Genomic DNA, 15,342 nt, shown 5'->3' on the forward strand with positions numbered 1-15,342 from the left:
ATACTTGAGTAGATTTGGTTTGAGAGTATTTGTTCTGCTCTGTATGTGTAACTAGGTGCAGTGTGTTAATTTTCCAGAGCTGTAGAGATCCTTATAGTTAAAGTGCGTAAGATGAAATGCAGTTTGTCCAAATATAAGTTTTTTTTGCACAGTTTGTAGCTTTTTGACTTTGTGGTTCACAAACAGCAGCATTGCCTCTGCTGTTGCTGCCTGGCTCTCTAGCACCATCTGCTTGTAATCAGGACGCCATAATCTCTCTCAGGACTTTGGCCTTCCTTCACTCGGATTTGCTTCCATTCATACCAAAAATGAGCAGGTTTGATCATCGCGAGGCTCACAACAATTCTCCTGACTAAGTGTCCAAACTCTAAGTGAACAGCATTGTCTCATGTATTAATCAGAATTATGGAAAATGATTCATCAAATTCGCAACAGGAAGGCCACCACTGACGATCATTTACAATTATTTTTTGCTGCCTTCACGACAGCTGTGCATCATCTTCACATAATTCTAGTTCAAGAAAAACCATAAATGTCGTCAAGGGATTGTTGAGACAGAAAGTGAAGCATTGCTTCTTCTGACCTAATCAAAGTTGCCTGAAAGCAGTTAGAAAAGTCTCTCCCGCTCAGCCTCATTTTCAATGCTCATGTTTGTGCTGATTAGCTGCAATTATAACCAGCAGGAAGCTCTTGAACAGACGTTTAAATACTGTGTGACGAACACAGAATGAAGCGTTGATTCGAGACAAGAGATACTGTGTGAAGAGTGTAGAATGTAGGATGATGAAGCAATGTGCACACACGTCAGTAAAATTAGATTTTTTTTTTTTCTCACCATTTTCACTCTGAAAAGCAACAAACTCAGTGAGTCGTCAGTGAAACTACACACAGACCGGATCACAACGCCTGCTCGAAGCAACTGAACTAGCCATCTCATTTCAAAACTGAAAAATAAACTGAAAAAAAAAAGAAAACTTCCTGTTAGGCTCTTTATGTTGTTTTCAGAGTCTCCAAAGGAACGACGGGACATTGTGTATACAAGTTTAATATCTTTGAAAAAATGTTTTTACTACAGAATTTAAATACAATTTTGTGAAAAAGTGGAAAAAAGAAGGCTTGACCATAAGTGTCTACATTACAACATGAAATATTCAAACAACAAGTAAAACCTGTTACTGCCGCTTCACACTTTACACTTCATCTTTGTGGAGTAACAAGGCCGTTGTTAGTTCATTTCTTGGCCGCACTGCTGTGACGCCACAGTTTTATATAAACTGTCTGGATCCTCGTTCCTTCTGCAGGACGCCAGACGGTCACTGAGGAGCCATCTTGGCAGCTTCAGCTTTTATTAGAGAGATGAGCTCCAGGTTGATTAGAAACACGAAGCGGAGTCCTGCGATCTGAAGAGAAGGAGCAGATTTTCAGGGGCATTTTCACACCGATCGTCAACACTGAAGAATCAGAAAACTTTCAAACTGCATTCATATGAAACTTGATGAATATGCAAACACACACCTCGACCACTGAGTTGTTGTTTAGTTTCCATTTGTTGCCTGACAGGACCGGTCTGCCATCGATGTAGATGGGCCGTCTTCCCTCGTTGGCAATGAAGAAGTCTCCATTATTCTTCAGCTTAATAATTCCTGTCAACAAACATTGACCTTGATGTTATATTTCAGAGAAGAAACAAAATAATCCCAGAGGATGAGACAAAGATAAAATTTCAGAGTGTCGCAAAATGCACCCAATCCCAGTGAGAGCTATTATTTTTATCTTTAAAAGCTGTGCTTACAGAACATCACATAACATCTCATCCTTTCATCGACCCATCCAACTTAGTCCACAAGGGGTCGCTGTGCTCAAATACAACAAACCCCACATTTCATTTCAGGTCAGGTGGAAGCAGAGGTCAGAGTGTGGTGACAGTGACTTTGTGTGAATGAGTTGTGATCAATTTTCAGCTTGATCACATGTGAAGAAAGAGGTAAAAAATAAAACTGCAACATGAGAAATACTGCAAAACCAGAACGAAGGACACTTGTTTAGGACACAAGTGTTCATAGTAAACAGAGTATGTGCCATGTCAGACTAAATCACCTTGTTTTCTTGATATTTTCCACGCAGGACCCTCCAGTGATAGATCCACGTCTATCTGCTTGTCCTTGGTTGCTCTTCCCAGTGTAATCTGTATAAACATTTCAAATAAAACATCATGCGCATCATCATGATCGACAAATGAGTTGGTTGTTTATTTCCTTTGCAGACAAATGACACCTCGGCGTGTTTCTTGGTTGACACTGTCAAAGGATGCTCACCTCTCGTGATCGCATGAGGTAGCGCACCATTCGTCCTCGTAAGGCTGCCAGTGTCTGGTTGTCGAAGTCGGGCATGCTCATCCCTGATTGCAAAGAATTTCATGAACACAAATGTTCTGCAAATGTGGATTCCTCGAATTAAACACAGACGTGACGGCTGTTTGCTCGTCCTTGATAGGTCAAGGTTTACCCACCAGTGATACTGTCCACGAGAACCTGCCAACGAGGCAGCTCCTGCTCCAGCTGTCTGATCTCACGTTTCTGGTGGCGATCTGAAACCATCAGCTCTGGAAAGAGATGAAAGAGTGCACCGGAGGTCTAAAACACAGTTTGACATTATGAACAGAGCAGTTTATACCCGCAGTTCCAGAAGCGATGGCTTCTTTAACTCTGAATCCGAAGTACCCTGAATCTTATCAGACTGCTGGCAGGTCGTCCAGACTTTCTCTGTGTCCTATCACCAGTCTGACAGGCAGCTTCAGATTCAAGTTCAGAGTTTGCCCATTACAAAGCACTGAACACATCATCAAAAAAAACATCAATCTGTCACACATTTTTAACACATATACTGCTAAATCCATCCGTGAGCAATGTGAGGACAGAGACGGTAATCTAGATCTCCATAGCCAAATAACACAAATTGTGGATTTTCAAGAAAAAAAAACGCATAAAGTGAAAGTGCTTAATGACGAGGTGTAAAACATTCCTGGCTTAAGGTTTTTTTTGAAAATGATTTCTAACTGACGTTGCGCTCAAAACGCGTTTAAGCAGTATTTAACATACTATGTAACACACTATTAAAATGTATAGCATTTTTAATATAGTCAACGAATTCCAAAATTGTAGACAATAAGTTGTAGAATTGTAGTTGTAGCCAACAAATTCCATTGATCATGTGAAAAATAGGGTAAAAATCATCTTCAATCTAAAACCAACAGCTTCCGTGAGTTCAGGACTGTAAACACAAAGGTAGAAATGAAGGTTCTCACCATGCTCCAAGACCTCGTCTCTACTCTCCCTGTGTGTAAGGAAACAAAGTGATAGGTGCTTCAAGATTAGGTGAAAAACAATGTTATCAGCTTTAAAATCTGCAGAGGGTTAGATCACAGGCTTACTTTAACTTCACATCGTCGACCATCTGCTCTGCATCAGAGAAGTTAAGGACTTGGTCACCTTTAGGGAGGGGCTGCACTGCAAAGCACAATGAAGACAAAAACAATGTTAGAGACCATCATGTGAAAATTAGATTAAAGAAAACAGGAGACATACTTTGCTTCTTTATTATACAACATGAATTATAATCAGAGTTATGGAAGCTGTGCTGATATGACACTTCAAAAGGACAAAGTGATGTTGGTCATTCAGCAGGTCAGGAACATTTGCTTTCTGTCCAAACAGTTTTCTTCAAACCTCACAATGCAAATATATTTAGTGTCCATAGGTATAACAGTATTTGATTTTTTTTTTTATCTTCATGAAAATAAAAGTAATCCCAGCCTTCAATTACGCCATTCACTCAGTTTGAATGTGGGAGTAGTTTTAACTCACCACTCTGATCGTCCAGTAGGTAATACTGCTTTAGCAGCTGCCAGTGCACCAACAGACTCTTCGGAGTGCGAGACGGGTGAAAAACAGCAGGATAGTTGCTCAGAAGCTCCTGAAACACGTCCAGTTTGGGCTGACTGGTCTGTTGAAGTAGAAACAAATAAATCAAACATACAGCTTGTTTGTTGTTTGCACTAAACCGGCAACCACAGCTCAATATAGAGAAAATTCAACTCAGCTGGATCCCTTTATTGGTACAATTTTCCCCACAAGATCTCAAATAATTCAGCTATTTCAAATTGACCATATTTTGCAAAACATACAGAACAGAGCAGACTATAAGTGAAGTTTAATTTCCACTCACTGAACCAATCTTGGCAAGCATTGCCTCCTCAGTCTGACTGAACAGAGCTTTGCTTTGGATCGCCGCAATTGCTTCTGGATGAAGCTGTCGCATGGCCTGCCATGCGAGCCTTCACAAAAAAAAAAAAACAAGACATCTGCTCAGAGAAAAAAAACTCAAGTAAACAGAACCCTAAATAACGTCAGAGATAAACAGACTCTTACTTTGAGATGACAGGATCATACAGCAAAGCATACCACCTCTCCTTAATTTCTCGCAAAGTGAAACGACAGCTAAACTTGACTCCAAGATGGACAGAAGTGAGGTCAGTGGTCTGGAGGCAAATACAGAATGACAAGTTTTTGAACCAGACCAAGCAACATTAGATTGATGTACATTTTTAAATACTCACCTGCAACACTGCATTTATTAACAGCAGGTCATCCGTGGGTTTCCATCTTCCCAAGTCCTTAGTGATATGCAATGGCTGCTTGCTCTTCTTCACTCGTTTGGTCAATGGTGCAGGGTTCATTACCATTGTCAAAGGCGGTGTGAGAGCTGTTCCTGATTTTGCCACCTGGCAGAGTCAGATCAATTCACATAAAAGTCAAATGCATGTAGATTCATCATTTTGTATAACTGTGGGTTGTGAAGTTTTCTTTACCTTCTTCTTCTCACTAGATGAAGGTTCACTCCCTGAACACCGGACCGGCTCGATGACAGGAGGACCCTTGACTCTTGTTGAAGACTTCACAAGACTGCTCTCCACAAGTTCATCGTCAAACTTCTTTCTCTTTATTGATCTGTGAATTTTATTGCAAAACGCACAAATAATTTTTAACACCAAAGTTCAAAAGTCACCACAGAAAATGTAGATACAGGAGCAAACAAAACTTGAACACTTGAACATCTTGGCAGGTACAGTATGTAGTATATTGTTCTCATTCTGTAGTAAAATTTGGAAAGGTTTGTTGAATACCTAGACGAACTTCTGCGCTTGGGAACGCTGCTGCCAAAGGCTTGTGTTGCTGTCCTTTTCACGTCTTTGACTCCAAGCGACTCTTCATCCTCAGATCGACTCTGAGCACCAGCTACTCCCATTGATGCACCAACGACAGGGTCACCGGCTTGCATCTAATCATACACAGTAGTAGTTAGTTCACACAATTCCCAAACCAAGGAGAGTCCAGACATACGGACACTTGAACCTCATACTATCAACCCTGAACTCTGTTTTTTTAATCTTCACTGTGAAAAACATCATTAAAAAAATTGATTACTTTGGTCGAAAGAAAAAAAATAACATTGCTGCTGTGTGATTGTGAAATAGACCTGTGGATTGGTGGGATATGTAGTAACAGGAAACGTGAACTCTGAGAGTTGTTTGTTAGATATACTGATAGTAAATTATGTAAACAACAATGTATGAGACCGATCTACTATCAGTTGCGTGGATGTTTTTGTTTGTAGATTACATGTAAAGTTAGCCACCGCGCCAAACTTGCTGCATTTATTACGCAATTATAGTGATCATAAATTATCATATTCATGAACAAACAAGTTAGCATAGAAAGATCAGCGTTACTTCGTTGGTTAGACACAATTGTTCAATCAAAATAAGTAGGTTGATGTCGAGCTAGCGTTAGCTTAGCCAAAAATAGCCGGCGATTCACCAAAATATCGAATAAAATGAGCTACTTACGACTCACCGTGCCTCTATTATGCGGATATAGTCCGTTAATTGTACTCTGTATAGTCTTTTCCTATATTTGATTAACATATAAATGTCTTAGCTGCATCGTAAAGTCGATAAAAGTATATATTGTTAGCATTAGCCGCTTAGCTATACTGTTGTTACGTGAGGTACGTCCTTCTTCTTCTTTGGTTTGATGAATTGGTGGCTATTTCCGGTTTACCGCCACCTACCGGCCCGGAGCATGGCGCGTGCAAACAGGAGAATGGAAAATTTAGATGGTAAAGCACAATTTCGATTAATTGTGTGTATAGTTCCCCTACTGGTAACCAAAGAAAGTAAGTATATCTGAATTGTTTATGAATGAAGGTTCATGCTTATACACAGAATGGCATGACATAAACTGTTGCACAGCATTAAATGTGTGTGGCTACCAGCCCCCTCAAAGGATAGTGGGGAAAGAAAGCCTAGGATTGTCTTACTCCCGCCCCATGTCCACAGGACAGCCACATGACAGGACTCATAGATTGTTGTCCTTGCAATACTCGACCCAGTTTAATTCTGGAGTAGGTCAAAAGCATCTACAGCTGAAACAATGTGCATTCACATTTTTCTGATATCTCAGATCATCACAACACGGATTCACCATAAATCAAAGTCCACAGTATATGATGATCAAGTCAATGATTGAAGCATGTCATCTTTCAATAACATGTACTTAACTGGAGACAGGGTGCCATAAAATATAGTAAGCATTTGTGCCACTATCAAATTAAGATATAGATACTGATGTTGATATTTGTTGCATTCTGATGGGACTTGACATGTTTTGTGATACTGCGGAAAATCCACAAAAGATTACGGTAATTACCGTCGATTTCCTTGTCCAAATTGTTTTGTTGTTATTGTTTTCTTCTCTTGTTTTTTCTGACTAGTACCTCAAAACCACCTCCAGTTTAATGATCAATGTTGTGGGTAGTGCACAAGGAAGGGCATTGTATTCAAATTAGTTCATGTATTAAAGACTTCAGTGCATTTTCCTCTGCCAGACCACACATCATCGGTTATTTTATGTTTCGCCATCAAGAATGCAAAACTTTTTTGCAAAAGAGTTTTCTGGAATTTACAACACTTCTGTAGATATACTCTCAGTACATAATAATGAAAGCTTCCTTTTTGTCATCTCCAGCGATGTTTCCCTTGTGCACTCCTTTGGAGTCGAGTGTTGAGGTTCTGTGGTCTTCACCTTCTCAGGTCCTGCACTTCAAACTTTTAAGAGGTTTTGTTAAGTCATCTAGTATGCATGACTCATAAAAGGTTATGGATATTTGACTTTAGGGTGAAATTAGGTGCACCTAAAATGCACGATAACCTTTACAGGCAAATGTAATGTGACCTTCTCTAAACTTTTGAATGCTCAGTGCTTCAGTACTTTTTGTGCAACTTGCTGTTCTCTAAGAAGAAGTTTAATGGAAAATTTCATTACAGTTTAATCCATGAATCAACCCAAAAAAATTACCTGGTTCCATTAGATCTGGCATTTTAACAGTCCTCGTCATCATGCTTTTCACATTTTGGTATCATGAGACCAAGACGACACCAAACATGATCGACATTAACTTATCCTTTAAACAGAATGTTCTTAGACAGAAGTGGCATCTGAGCTGACAGAATCACAGAGTGTCACCAGCAGGTTGAACAGACACAAAAAGACTGGATAAAGCACAGAAAGAGATAGAAGTGGACATCCTGTGGCCACTTCTCCAGTGCTGTTCTCTGAGGAAAGCCTATCCTCGTTGAGCAGAAAAGATGGCCGCCAACAATGTTGGAGACACACGGAGAGAGAACGCTCTGCAACAGCACCAACAGACAATAGATCCAATTGTGAAGAGAATGAGACGTTACTGTCAGGCTGTGGTTGATGCTCAAGGGCAACATGACAATTTATTGAGACATTAACATTTCTTGTTGTGGTAAACCCTCCAGTGTTGCTGGCTTTTGTTTATTTTTTATTTTTTTGTTTCTGGCTTATGCTTCTACTTAAGTGCCCTGCTTTCATGATGTAAGCCTGCAGCATGAACTAGTACATTTTACATCGATTCACTGGAAAGCCAAGTATCCCTAACATTTTGTAAATAGTTTACATGAGTGTTCATACAATAATGCAAGTTTGTAGTCTGTAAATCATCATTCCCTCACATTTATTAACATGATATAATGATCATTGCAGAGCTTTTGTAAAAAGTCTTGACCCTTGACCCCTACTATGTCACCTCAGAATTATGATGCTTAACTTTGTATTTATGGTGAATATTTGTAGAAGCTGTTGGTCTTATACAAAATGATTATGTTCTAGTATCAAAGTAGCACCAACTACAAATATGTCTATTCACTCTGAGACCTAATCTTGACCTTTTTTCCCCTCATTAGACTATAAAAGTGTTTCAGTGACAATCAGAACCAAAACAAAATGAAAACAGTCAAGAGCTCCATCTTGAAAATCTTTATTCACGTTTACATCAAGTTTCAAAAAGTATTAAATTATAATAAATACAATGTTCACCTCATGAAGCATGTTAAAAAGAGTACCAGTACTTACATTAGGTTCATGTATAAAAAAAAAAATTAAAGGCAAGTGCTCCATCGGTGAACTGAAGACAACATAGACAGATTTAGGAAGCCTGAGTGCAGAGGAGTCCATGTTTGTGGATTTCAGTGGCACAATAATTCCTACACAGGAAAAATTTCAATAGCTGCCTTTTTTCTTGTCTTTTCTTTTTGAAGAACCCGTATTGATTTTGCCCAATAACCACTTTAATAACAAACACTTTCATGAACAGATTGGAAGCTGTTGCTATGCAGCAGGAGACAGGAGACGCCATGTGGTAGTGTGAGGCTCTCTGAATACTCTTCAATAATTTAAGGTGCAGTGTGTGTCTCAGATTCGGAGAGGCTTGTAATGTGCCTCCTTTCTACACTGGGCACGGACAGAAATGCTCGTGAAATTAAATATTTGCAGAATTATGACAGAGAAAATGGTTGAGACCACATATTCAGGAGTGCACAAGATCACAGTATATAAGCAGATTCAGAAAAACAGGAACCGGATTCAGGGGAAATTGATAGCCCGACTCACTTCAGTGATCAAAAGAAAGTCTAAGGTTTGTCGTCTGAAGAGTGCAGAAGTGTTGGCTTCAGATCTTTGCCAAAATACGCTCTTCCCGGTAATCTTCTCGAAAAACATGGCGAAATTGTCTTTGCATTGTTACACGTGAAATGACCCGGCGATGAGACGTCAGCCCCCCATGCTTCTGGCGTTTGTCTGAAAAACCGCGTACGGGCCAGCACACACTCCGTCGCTGTTTGAAGGGTGAAGGTCCACCCAGACGTGAAGCGCCGTGTGCTGCGGGGCCCACGGTTCCTGCGAAAACGCCGCCTGCCAGTTCGCCACACTGCCGAGGGACTCACGTTCACATTCACGTAACTGATCAGCTCAGGAGAGTAGGTCATCGTTCAATAAACTGGAGGCTAATGACATTTTCAGGAACCAGTAGAGTCCGTGTCATAGGCTTCACAGAAACTCCCTCTGGGTCTGGCTTCACATCAAACTCTATGAGAATCTAATGAGAAGAGAGAGAGAGAGAAAAAAAAAGAAGATTAGGACCTGGGCTACTGGAAAGAGAAGAAAAAAATAGAAAAGCAACCACTGGGCACTGACTAGGAAATCCCAGGATTAAGTGATCAAATTAATTTAATAGGAACTGGATTTGTACAATTGCTGAAAGCCCTTTCTTTAACTTCTTTAGATTATACCAAGGAAATGTGTGGAAAGAGGATTTGTTTGAAGCTTTACAGTTTCTGACAAATGGTATTAAACTGTCTGAATGACTGTAAATAATAAAAATAGTCTATGCAGCATGTTGTATTTTCTTTACAGCAGCTGTTAGAACAGTGTCAATAACGGAATGAAACATTGTGGATACATTATACTTAATACTTTACAATGTTTGACTACCGATTTAAATCTAGAATGCCAAAAAAATCAGTCAACAGCTCAAAACTGAGGATGTCAAGCCCTGAATCGGACAATCCCATAATAAACGTATCACAAAAATTCTATACGGTGAGACAGAGTCAACAATAACTCACCCTGGCGAGAGCAAGATAAAGCTCCAGCTCAGCGATACGCCGCCCGATGCAGCTTCGCTTCCCCACGCCAAACGGCACCGAGGCGTACGGGTGATGGCTCTCCTCCTTGGCGAGCCAGCGGGACGGCTGGAAGTCGTCTGGATTTTTAAACACCGCTGGATCCCGGGATGTTGCAAAGTGGCACAAGGTAATCAGAGTCTGGAGAAAAGCATTTTTTTTGGTTAGTCCCAGATTTTTCAAATCCAACTAAGGGAGATAAATCGAGTAAAGACTTACGTTTTTGGGGATGAGGTAGCCTCCAACCTGAATGTCCCTCTCTGGGATGACTCTCGCATTGGCAGGAATTACGGGGTACAACCTGAATAATAACAATTCCACAATGTGAAGCAGAACAAAATCTGACATTTTTTAAAAGATCTGAAAATGACTGAATCTTCTTGATTCCTACCTGAGCACTTCTTTGACTGTGGCTTTCAGGAGAGGCATGCGGGCCACATCTGCAGCGTCTGGTATTTTCCGATGTTCGAGGACAGACAAGACTTCCTGTCTGAGTGCGGTCTGAACGTCTGGGTGCCGGGAAAGCTCGTACAAGGACCAGGACATTGTGCTGGAGATCTACGGCGAGACGGGGGGGGGGGGGGCATTTAACTGCTTGTTGGACTAAAAGCTGAACTCGGTGAAGAAAGTGACAGACGAGTGTCTCTTACGGTGTCGACCCCTGCGAGGAGCAGCTCCGTGATGTTGCTGTAGACGGTTTTCATGGGCAGCCCCATCCGTGACAAGAAGTAGGTGAGATAACGGCCCTCCACCTTCTCCCCTCGGGCAATTTTCTCCGCCTCGGCAGTCAGGCGCTGGTCAATGTGACCTTTTGCTGCACACAGGGGAAGAAAACACACCCTTATGACTCAGAAACACATGATACATGCAGTGAATGACGTCCTTGAATCAGACATGCCGAGACACTGTGATAAGTCTTCGGCTTTAGGGTGCAATTCTTTACAAAAGTAAGATCAGTCAAAGTGCCTTAAACCATATATAAAATCCATGACTGATGCTGAAGACGTCACACTTCTTTCAGCGCAGATGATCTCGTGGCGCAAGGGTTAAAGACTTTAATCTCCCGTTTCCTGATGTAGTTTAGGCCGCCGTAATTATTCTAAATGTCTGATGTCTAGGATCAACATAAATCTTAATATAACAGTGAGTATGATGAAAAGTCAATGCCTTAGTGGAAACCTGCAACAGTAAATGAGAACATAGTGGAAGGAAGATTATTAAATCTGTGATGGAAAGACTCACAATATGTTTCACGTCCATGTTTGTTTTTGTTCCATATTTAGTGTGAGCTGGTGTTTTCTATTCAAAGATTAAGTACAGTGAAAAGCTTCTTTATAATATCCCATGAAATCTTCTTAATCTCCATGTTTCCATTTGCATGTTTTTATATATTGCTTCATTATATCTTCATAAATCCTTACTTTCCAATACCATTTAGTAGAAAGCAGTGTTGGATGGATGTGGTAGAAGGAGAATTAACTTACCAAAGTCAAACATGTAGTCCCAGCACTGGCAGAAGACGTTCCAGGGTTTGGGGAAGAGCTGGTGAAGCCAGCTCGGCATGGCCATGGTGAGAAGAGTCATCACAAACATGGTGTTGATGGACTGGATGAAGCGCTCCGTCTCTTCAGGAACAACCTGATCCAGACACCCGATCCTGGACTCGAACAGCACTGAGGAGATCCCTGAGAGGCAACAGCAAAACAAACAAATCATTAGAAAAAGCTCACTTGGTTATTTACAAGAAATAATGAAAAAAAAATGTCTTCAGTTACAAGACATCCGATATGCACAAAGATGAACAATGGAAAATGCTTATGTGATGACTATTTATAACATCTCATCATTGATGAGTCTTGAGTTATGTAGAAACTGATGAGTTTTTGTAAGAATAACAATTTCTCATTAACTCCTGTTGGTCAGTTGGTTGGTGCCATTGGGATTTTTTTTTTGTCTTTACTGGTCAACCGTGAGGACAGTCGAGGAAAAGCACTCCCCCACAAAGCCATTTCATTAGAGCTGTATTTAATCTGGGAGGATTTGCAGAACAGAAAACCAATGAATGTAGGATTAACATATATATTTGTTCATCAAATATGTCTTAATGCACAGCTGTAGCTTTGTATTGATGATCTGTGACTTTCGACTGAAGGAAAATATCTCATTATTCCCACATTAATGCAGAAGTGAGACGAAGGGATTTATTAATGTATGGGAAAGTTCAAATTTCCCGATATAAAGGCTTTAAATGTTGTTGATGTTGCAGGGAGTTCCCGCCGGCGGCTGGCCCTAATTACCAATGTTTACATGGTGTGGTACACCCTGTAGTGATGCATGACATTGCTGCCCGTCACACGATGTGTAACCTTACCCTCCAGGCCGAAGCGATAGAACTCGCTGGCGATGTCAGAGACGAGGCCTTCGGGACTTCTGCAGAAGCGAAGTTTGGCAATCAGGTCACCGACCACGCTGTTCAGCGTCTTATCATAAGCTTCCACTGCCTTGGGCCGCAGCATGTGTTTCCCCAGGAGACTTCTCACCGCCTGCCACTCCTCCCCCTCACTGGGAAAGAATACAGCATATTGTACTTTAATCAAGTTTAGCCCAGAGGTCAATAGCAGACATTCTCTGCTGTAGGAGAGTAAAGTCCTGTGTGCGTCTGGCCTCTCATGTCAGCACTTCAGTGAATTAACTTGAGAATCTTGCAGCTCAAACCATAAGTAAACAAAGGAAGAAAGTAGGTTCCAGTATTGTTTGAAAGCCTTATTGACGTGTCAAATGATAAAGAAGAAACAATTGGGTCACTGGCAATTCTTTGCATTCAGTTCAATGAGACAGTATGGGAAATGAAGTTTTGAAGTCGAACAGACAGAATAGTCACAGATGAAAGAATGTGAGGGTTGAAAAAGTGAGAGCAGAGTGACACTCACGATGTTAAGAGTCCGTAATGATGTCCCCTGAGCTTCCTGTAGTCTTTCCAAGAGGAAAGGTCAGAACGCATGGGGTGCAGGCCCTCCTGCCTCAGGACCTGCTCGATCAGCGTCGGATGGGCCACGTGAACTGTGAGGATGGGGCCAAAGCTGGCCTTCCACATGGGGCCGTACCGCTGCAGCCCTTCCAGCTGGAAAACGAAACAAAAGACTCCATGTTATAAAGACTCTGCAGCCTTCAGAGCCACTGGAACTCATGTTTGTATAAACTTTCCTCTAGTTTAAAGCACAGTGCAGAAGCAGGGATGCCTGCAGACTTTGTAAATGCACTGATGATGAGTTAATTTTCAGAAAATATGCCTGATATTCTTAAGAAGAAATTAGAGGTGTATGAAGCCAGCATGTAATGCAATAATGAGGAGAGGAGCTACTGTTTTGTTTTTTTAAGAGAAAAGTGAACAGCTGGCACAAGCAATGCATTCAATAATATAGATTAGAGTTTTTTTGTTGTTGTTTTTTTATTGCATCAAGATTTTTGGAAGCCGTTTCTCAGACTGGGGCTGAATGTGGCATTCAGTGAGGATCGACATTTAGGTGATGGAGACATCTAGTGTCCAGTATTTTCACATTAAAACGTATTAGGAATCAATTCTTTGCTTTTTGAGTGAAGAAAACAAAAACACCCGGACACTGCATCTCTGCTGAATTAACGGAGAACATGAATTTTACTTTTTTCTTTTTTCTTTTTTTTAAATCTATTCTAATCCAGGAGCATCCTGAGCCGCCCGGTCCTCTCACCTGTAACTCGTGCAGCCTCGACAGTCCCCGTTTGGCGAATAAGTCGTAGGCGAAGCTGGCGACGGACGGCCCGGGCATGTCGTCCAGGGACCGGAGCGCCTTGGAGCCCTGCAGGCCCTCGGCCCACCTCTCCATCCACTTGGCCAGGGGGAAGGCGCCCCGGCCGGACACTCGTAGAGCTTGCTGCAGCATCCTTCTCGCTGTGACCATGAAGCGAAGACCTGGCGCGGCTCGCGGGGAAAGCGATGCTCATTTTGACGTCCCGGTCGGAGGCTGTATTTATAACGCCCGACCTGCCCCCTCGAACCCGGGGAGGAAAAGCTGAGGGGTGGGTTTTCCTTTCTTTCTCTTTCTTTCTTTCTTTGCCTCTTTAGGGCCAATCCTGGATGTGAAGCGGGCCCCGGCCCCGCCCCCGCCCGGGGGTGAAGCTGCGAAGGCGTGAGCCGAGAGGAAGGTGTGTCCAATCAGAGGGCAGAGCCGAGACCATCCCAGACGGCAGCACACGTGGAATCCCGGGATAAATAATACATGACTTCTCTGATACCTTCCAGGCTTATCTGTACCCATGTGAAGCACTTTGCTCCCCGATAGGGCAGCAGAGTCACCAAGGACTTATGGATGTGCCTCTATAACCCCCCCCCCCACCCCCACCCCCCTCTCCACCAAGGACAATGCTATTATAGATCCCCACTATCTCTAAAAGGGGGAAACCAGATTTGCTTCACGGTGATAAGAAGGCTAGAGGTCAGACTCACTTACAGTAGACATGATTAAACTTGTCAAAGAAAGGCGGTCAAATAACTCAGAGCTGCCTCACATTCAGGATCAGAGCGGGCAGCCGTCCGGCGACTGGGTGTGCAGACAGGACATCCTCACCCAGACCCGGTGCCACTTTGTTTTACCAGCCAGTGACACATTCTTCTGCTGACTTGGTGGGTTTTCCTGGTGGGAGAGAGAAAATCCTGACCTGATTTCATTTGAACTGGAACCTGTCCAAAGCGCTGTGTGTGTGTGAGTGTGTGTGTGCGTGCGTGTGTGTGTGTGGACTGTGAAGTAACAGTCCCAGGGCTGTACTCAGAATCTGCTCTGACTTTTACTCCCACATTTTCAATGCTCTAACTAGAAATCTTAAATCAGCCGTTTTCAGAGAAACTGTCAGAGATGGCTGGCATCCCGAGACATGAAACGGCGTGGTCTGAAAAGGACACGTCTACTCCACTTTCAGGATAAAATCAGAGAAGATCTCATCATTCGGTTTATGGATAACTTACTGTACACATATGAGTCATTAAAACACTCATGAACCTACAGCATTTTACTAACTGTTGAATTTTATATTATTAGTTTTAAGGGTAGTTTCTCACAAGAGCATGCACACAAAAATTAGAAACTATAAATCTTTTCTAAACCCGATTTGCTTGAATTCATATATATAATTAAAGCCAAAAATACTTTAAAAGCCAAGATGTGTTGTTGTAAGGCTCATTCAAAAGAAGTGGAGCGTGAGAAGCA

General features: G+C 41.9%; 2 protein-coding genes across 3 annotated transcripts; both read right to left on the minus strand.

The window, feature by feature from the left end:
* Window positions 1–1,027: 1,027 nt before the first annotated feature.
* Window positions 1,028–6,075, minus strand: mcrs1 (microspherule protein 1). 2 transcript variants are annotated; one of them, XM_030092638.1, is made up of 14 exons: window positions 5,913–6,075; window positions 5,183–5,337; window positions 4,868–5,006; window positions 4,616–4,780; window positions 4,428–4,537; window positions 4,225–4,333; window positions 3,864–4,002; window positions 3,431–3,506; window positions 3,305–3,333; window positions 2,510–2,602; window positions 2,316–2,398; window positions 2,098–2,185; window positions 1,516–1,643; window positions 1,028–1,400 (listed from the first exon to the last, which is right to left on the minus strand). In XM_030092638.1, exons 2-14 carry the CDS (start codon window positions 5,335–5,337, stop codon window positions 1,314–1,316), a joined length of 1,401 nt encoding a protein of 466 aa, XP_029948498.1. In that variant the 5' UTR covers window positions 5,913–6,075; the 3' UTR covers window positions 1,028–1,313. The 2 variants fall into 2 exon arrangements, with proteins under 2 accessions (XP_029948498.1, XP_029948499.1); XM_030092639.1 differs by having other exon boundaries at window positions 5,906–6,075.
* Window positions 6,076–9,338: 3,263 nt separating this feature from the next.
* cyp27b1 (cytochrome P450, family 27, subfamily B, polypeptide 1) lies at window positions 9,339–14,040 on the minus strand. Its single transcript, XM_030092637.1, has 9 exons — window positions 13,831–14,040; window positions 13,033–13,223; window positions 12,474–12,664; window positions 11,587–11,787; window positions 10,753–10,916; window positions 10,494–10,660; window positions 10,322–10,403; window positions 10,046–10,243; window positions 9,339–9,516 (listed from the first exon to the last, which is right to left on the minus strand). Exons 1-9 carry the CDS (start codon window positions 14,038–14,040, stop codon window positions 9,403–9,405), a joined length of 1,518 nt encoding a protein of 505 aa, XP_029948497.1. The 3' UTR covers window positions 9,339–9,402.
* Between the last annotated feature and the right edge of the window lie 1,302 nt (window positions 14,041–15,342).

Source organism: Salarias fasciatus, chromosome 5, assembly GCF_902148845.1.
Source record: "Salarias fasciatus chromosome 5, fSalaFa1.1, whole genome shotgun sequence".
NCBI classification, from domain to species: Eukaryota; Metazoa; Chordata; class Actinopteri; order Blenniiformes; family Blenniidae; genus Salarias; species Salarias fasciatus.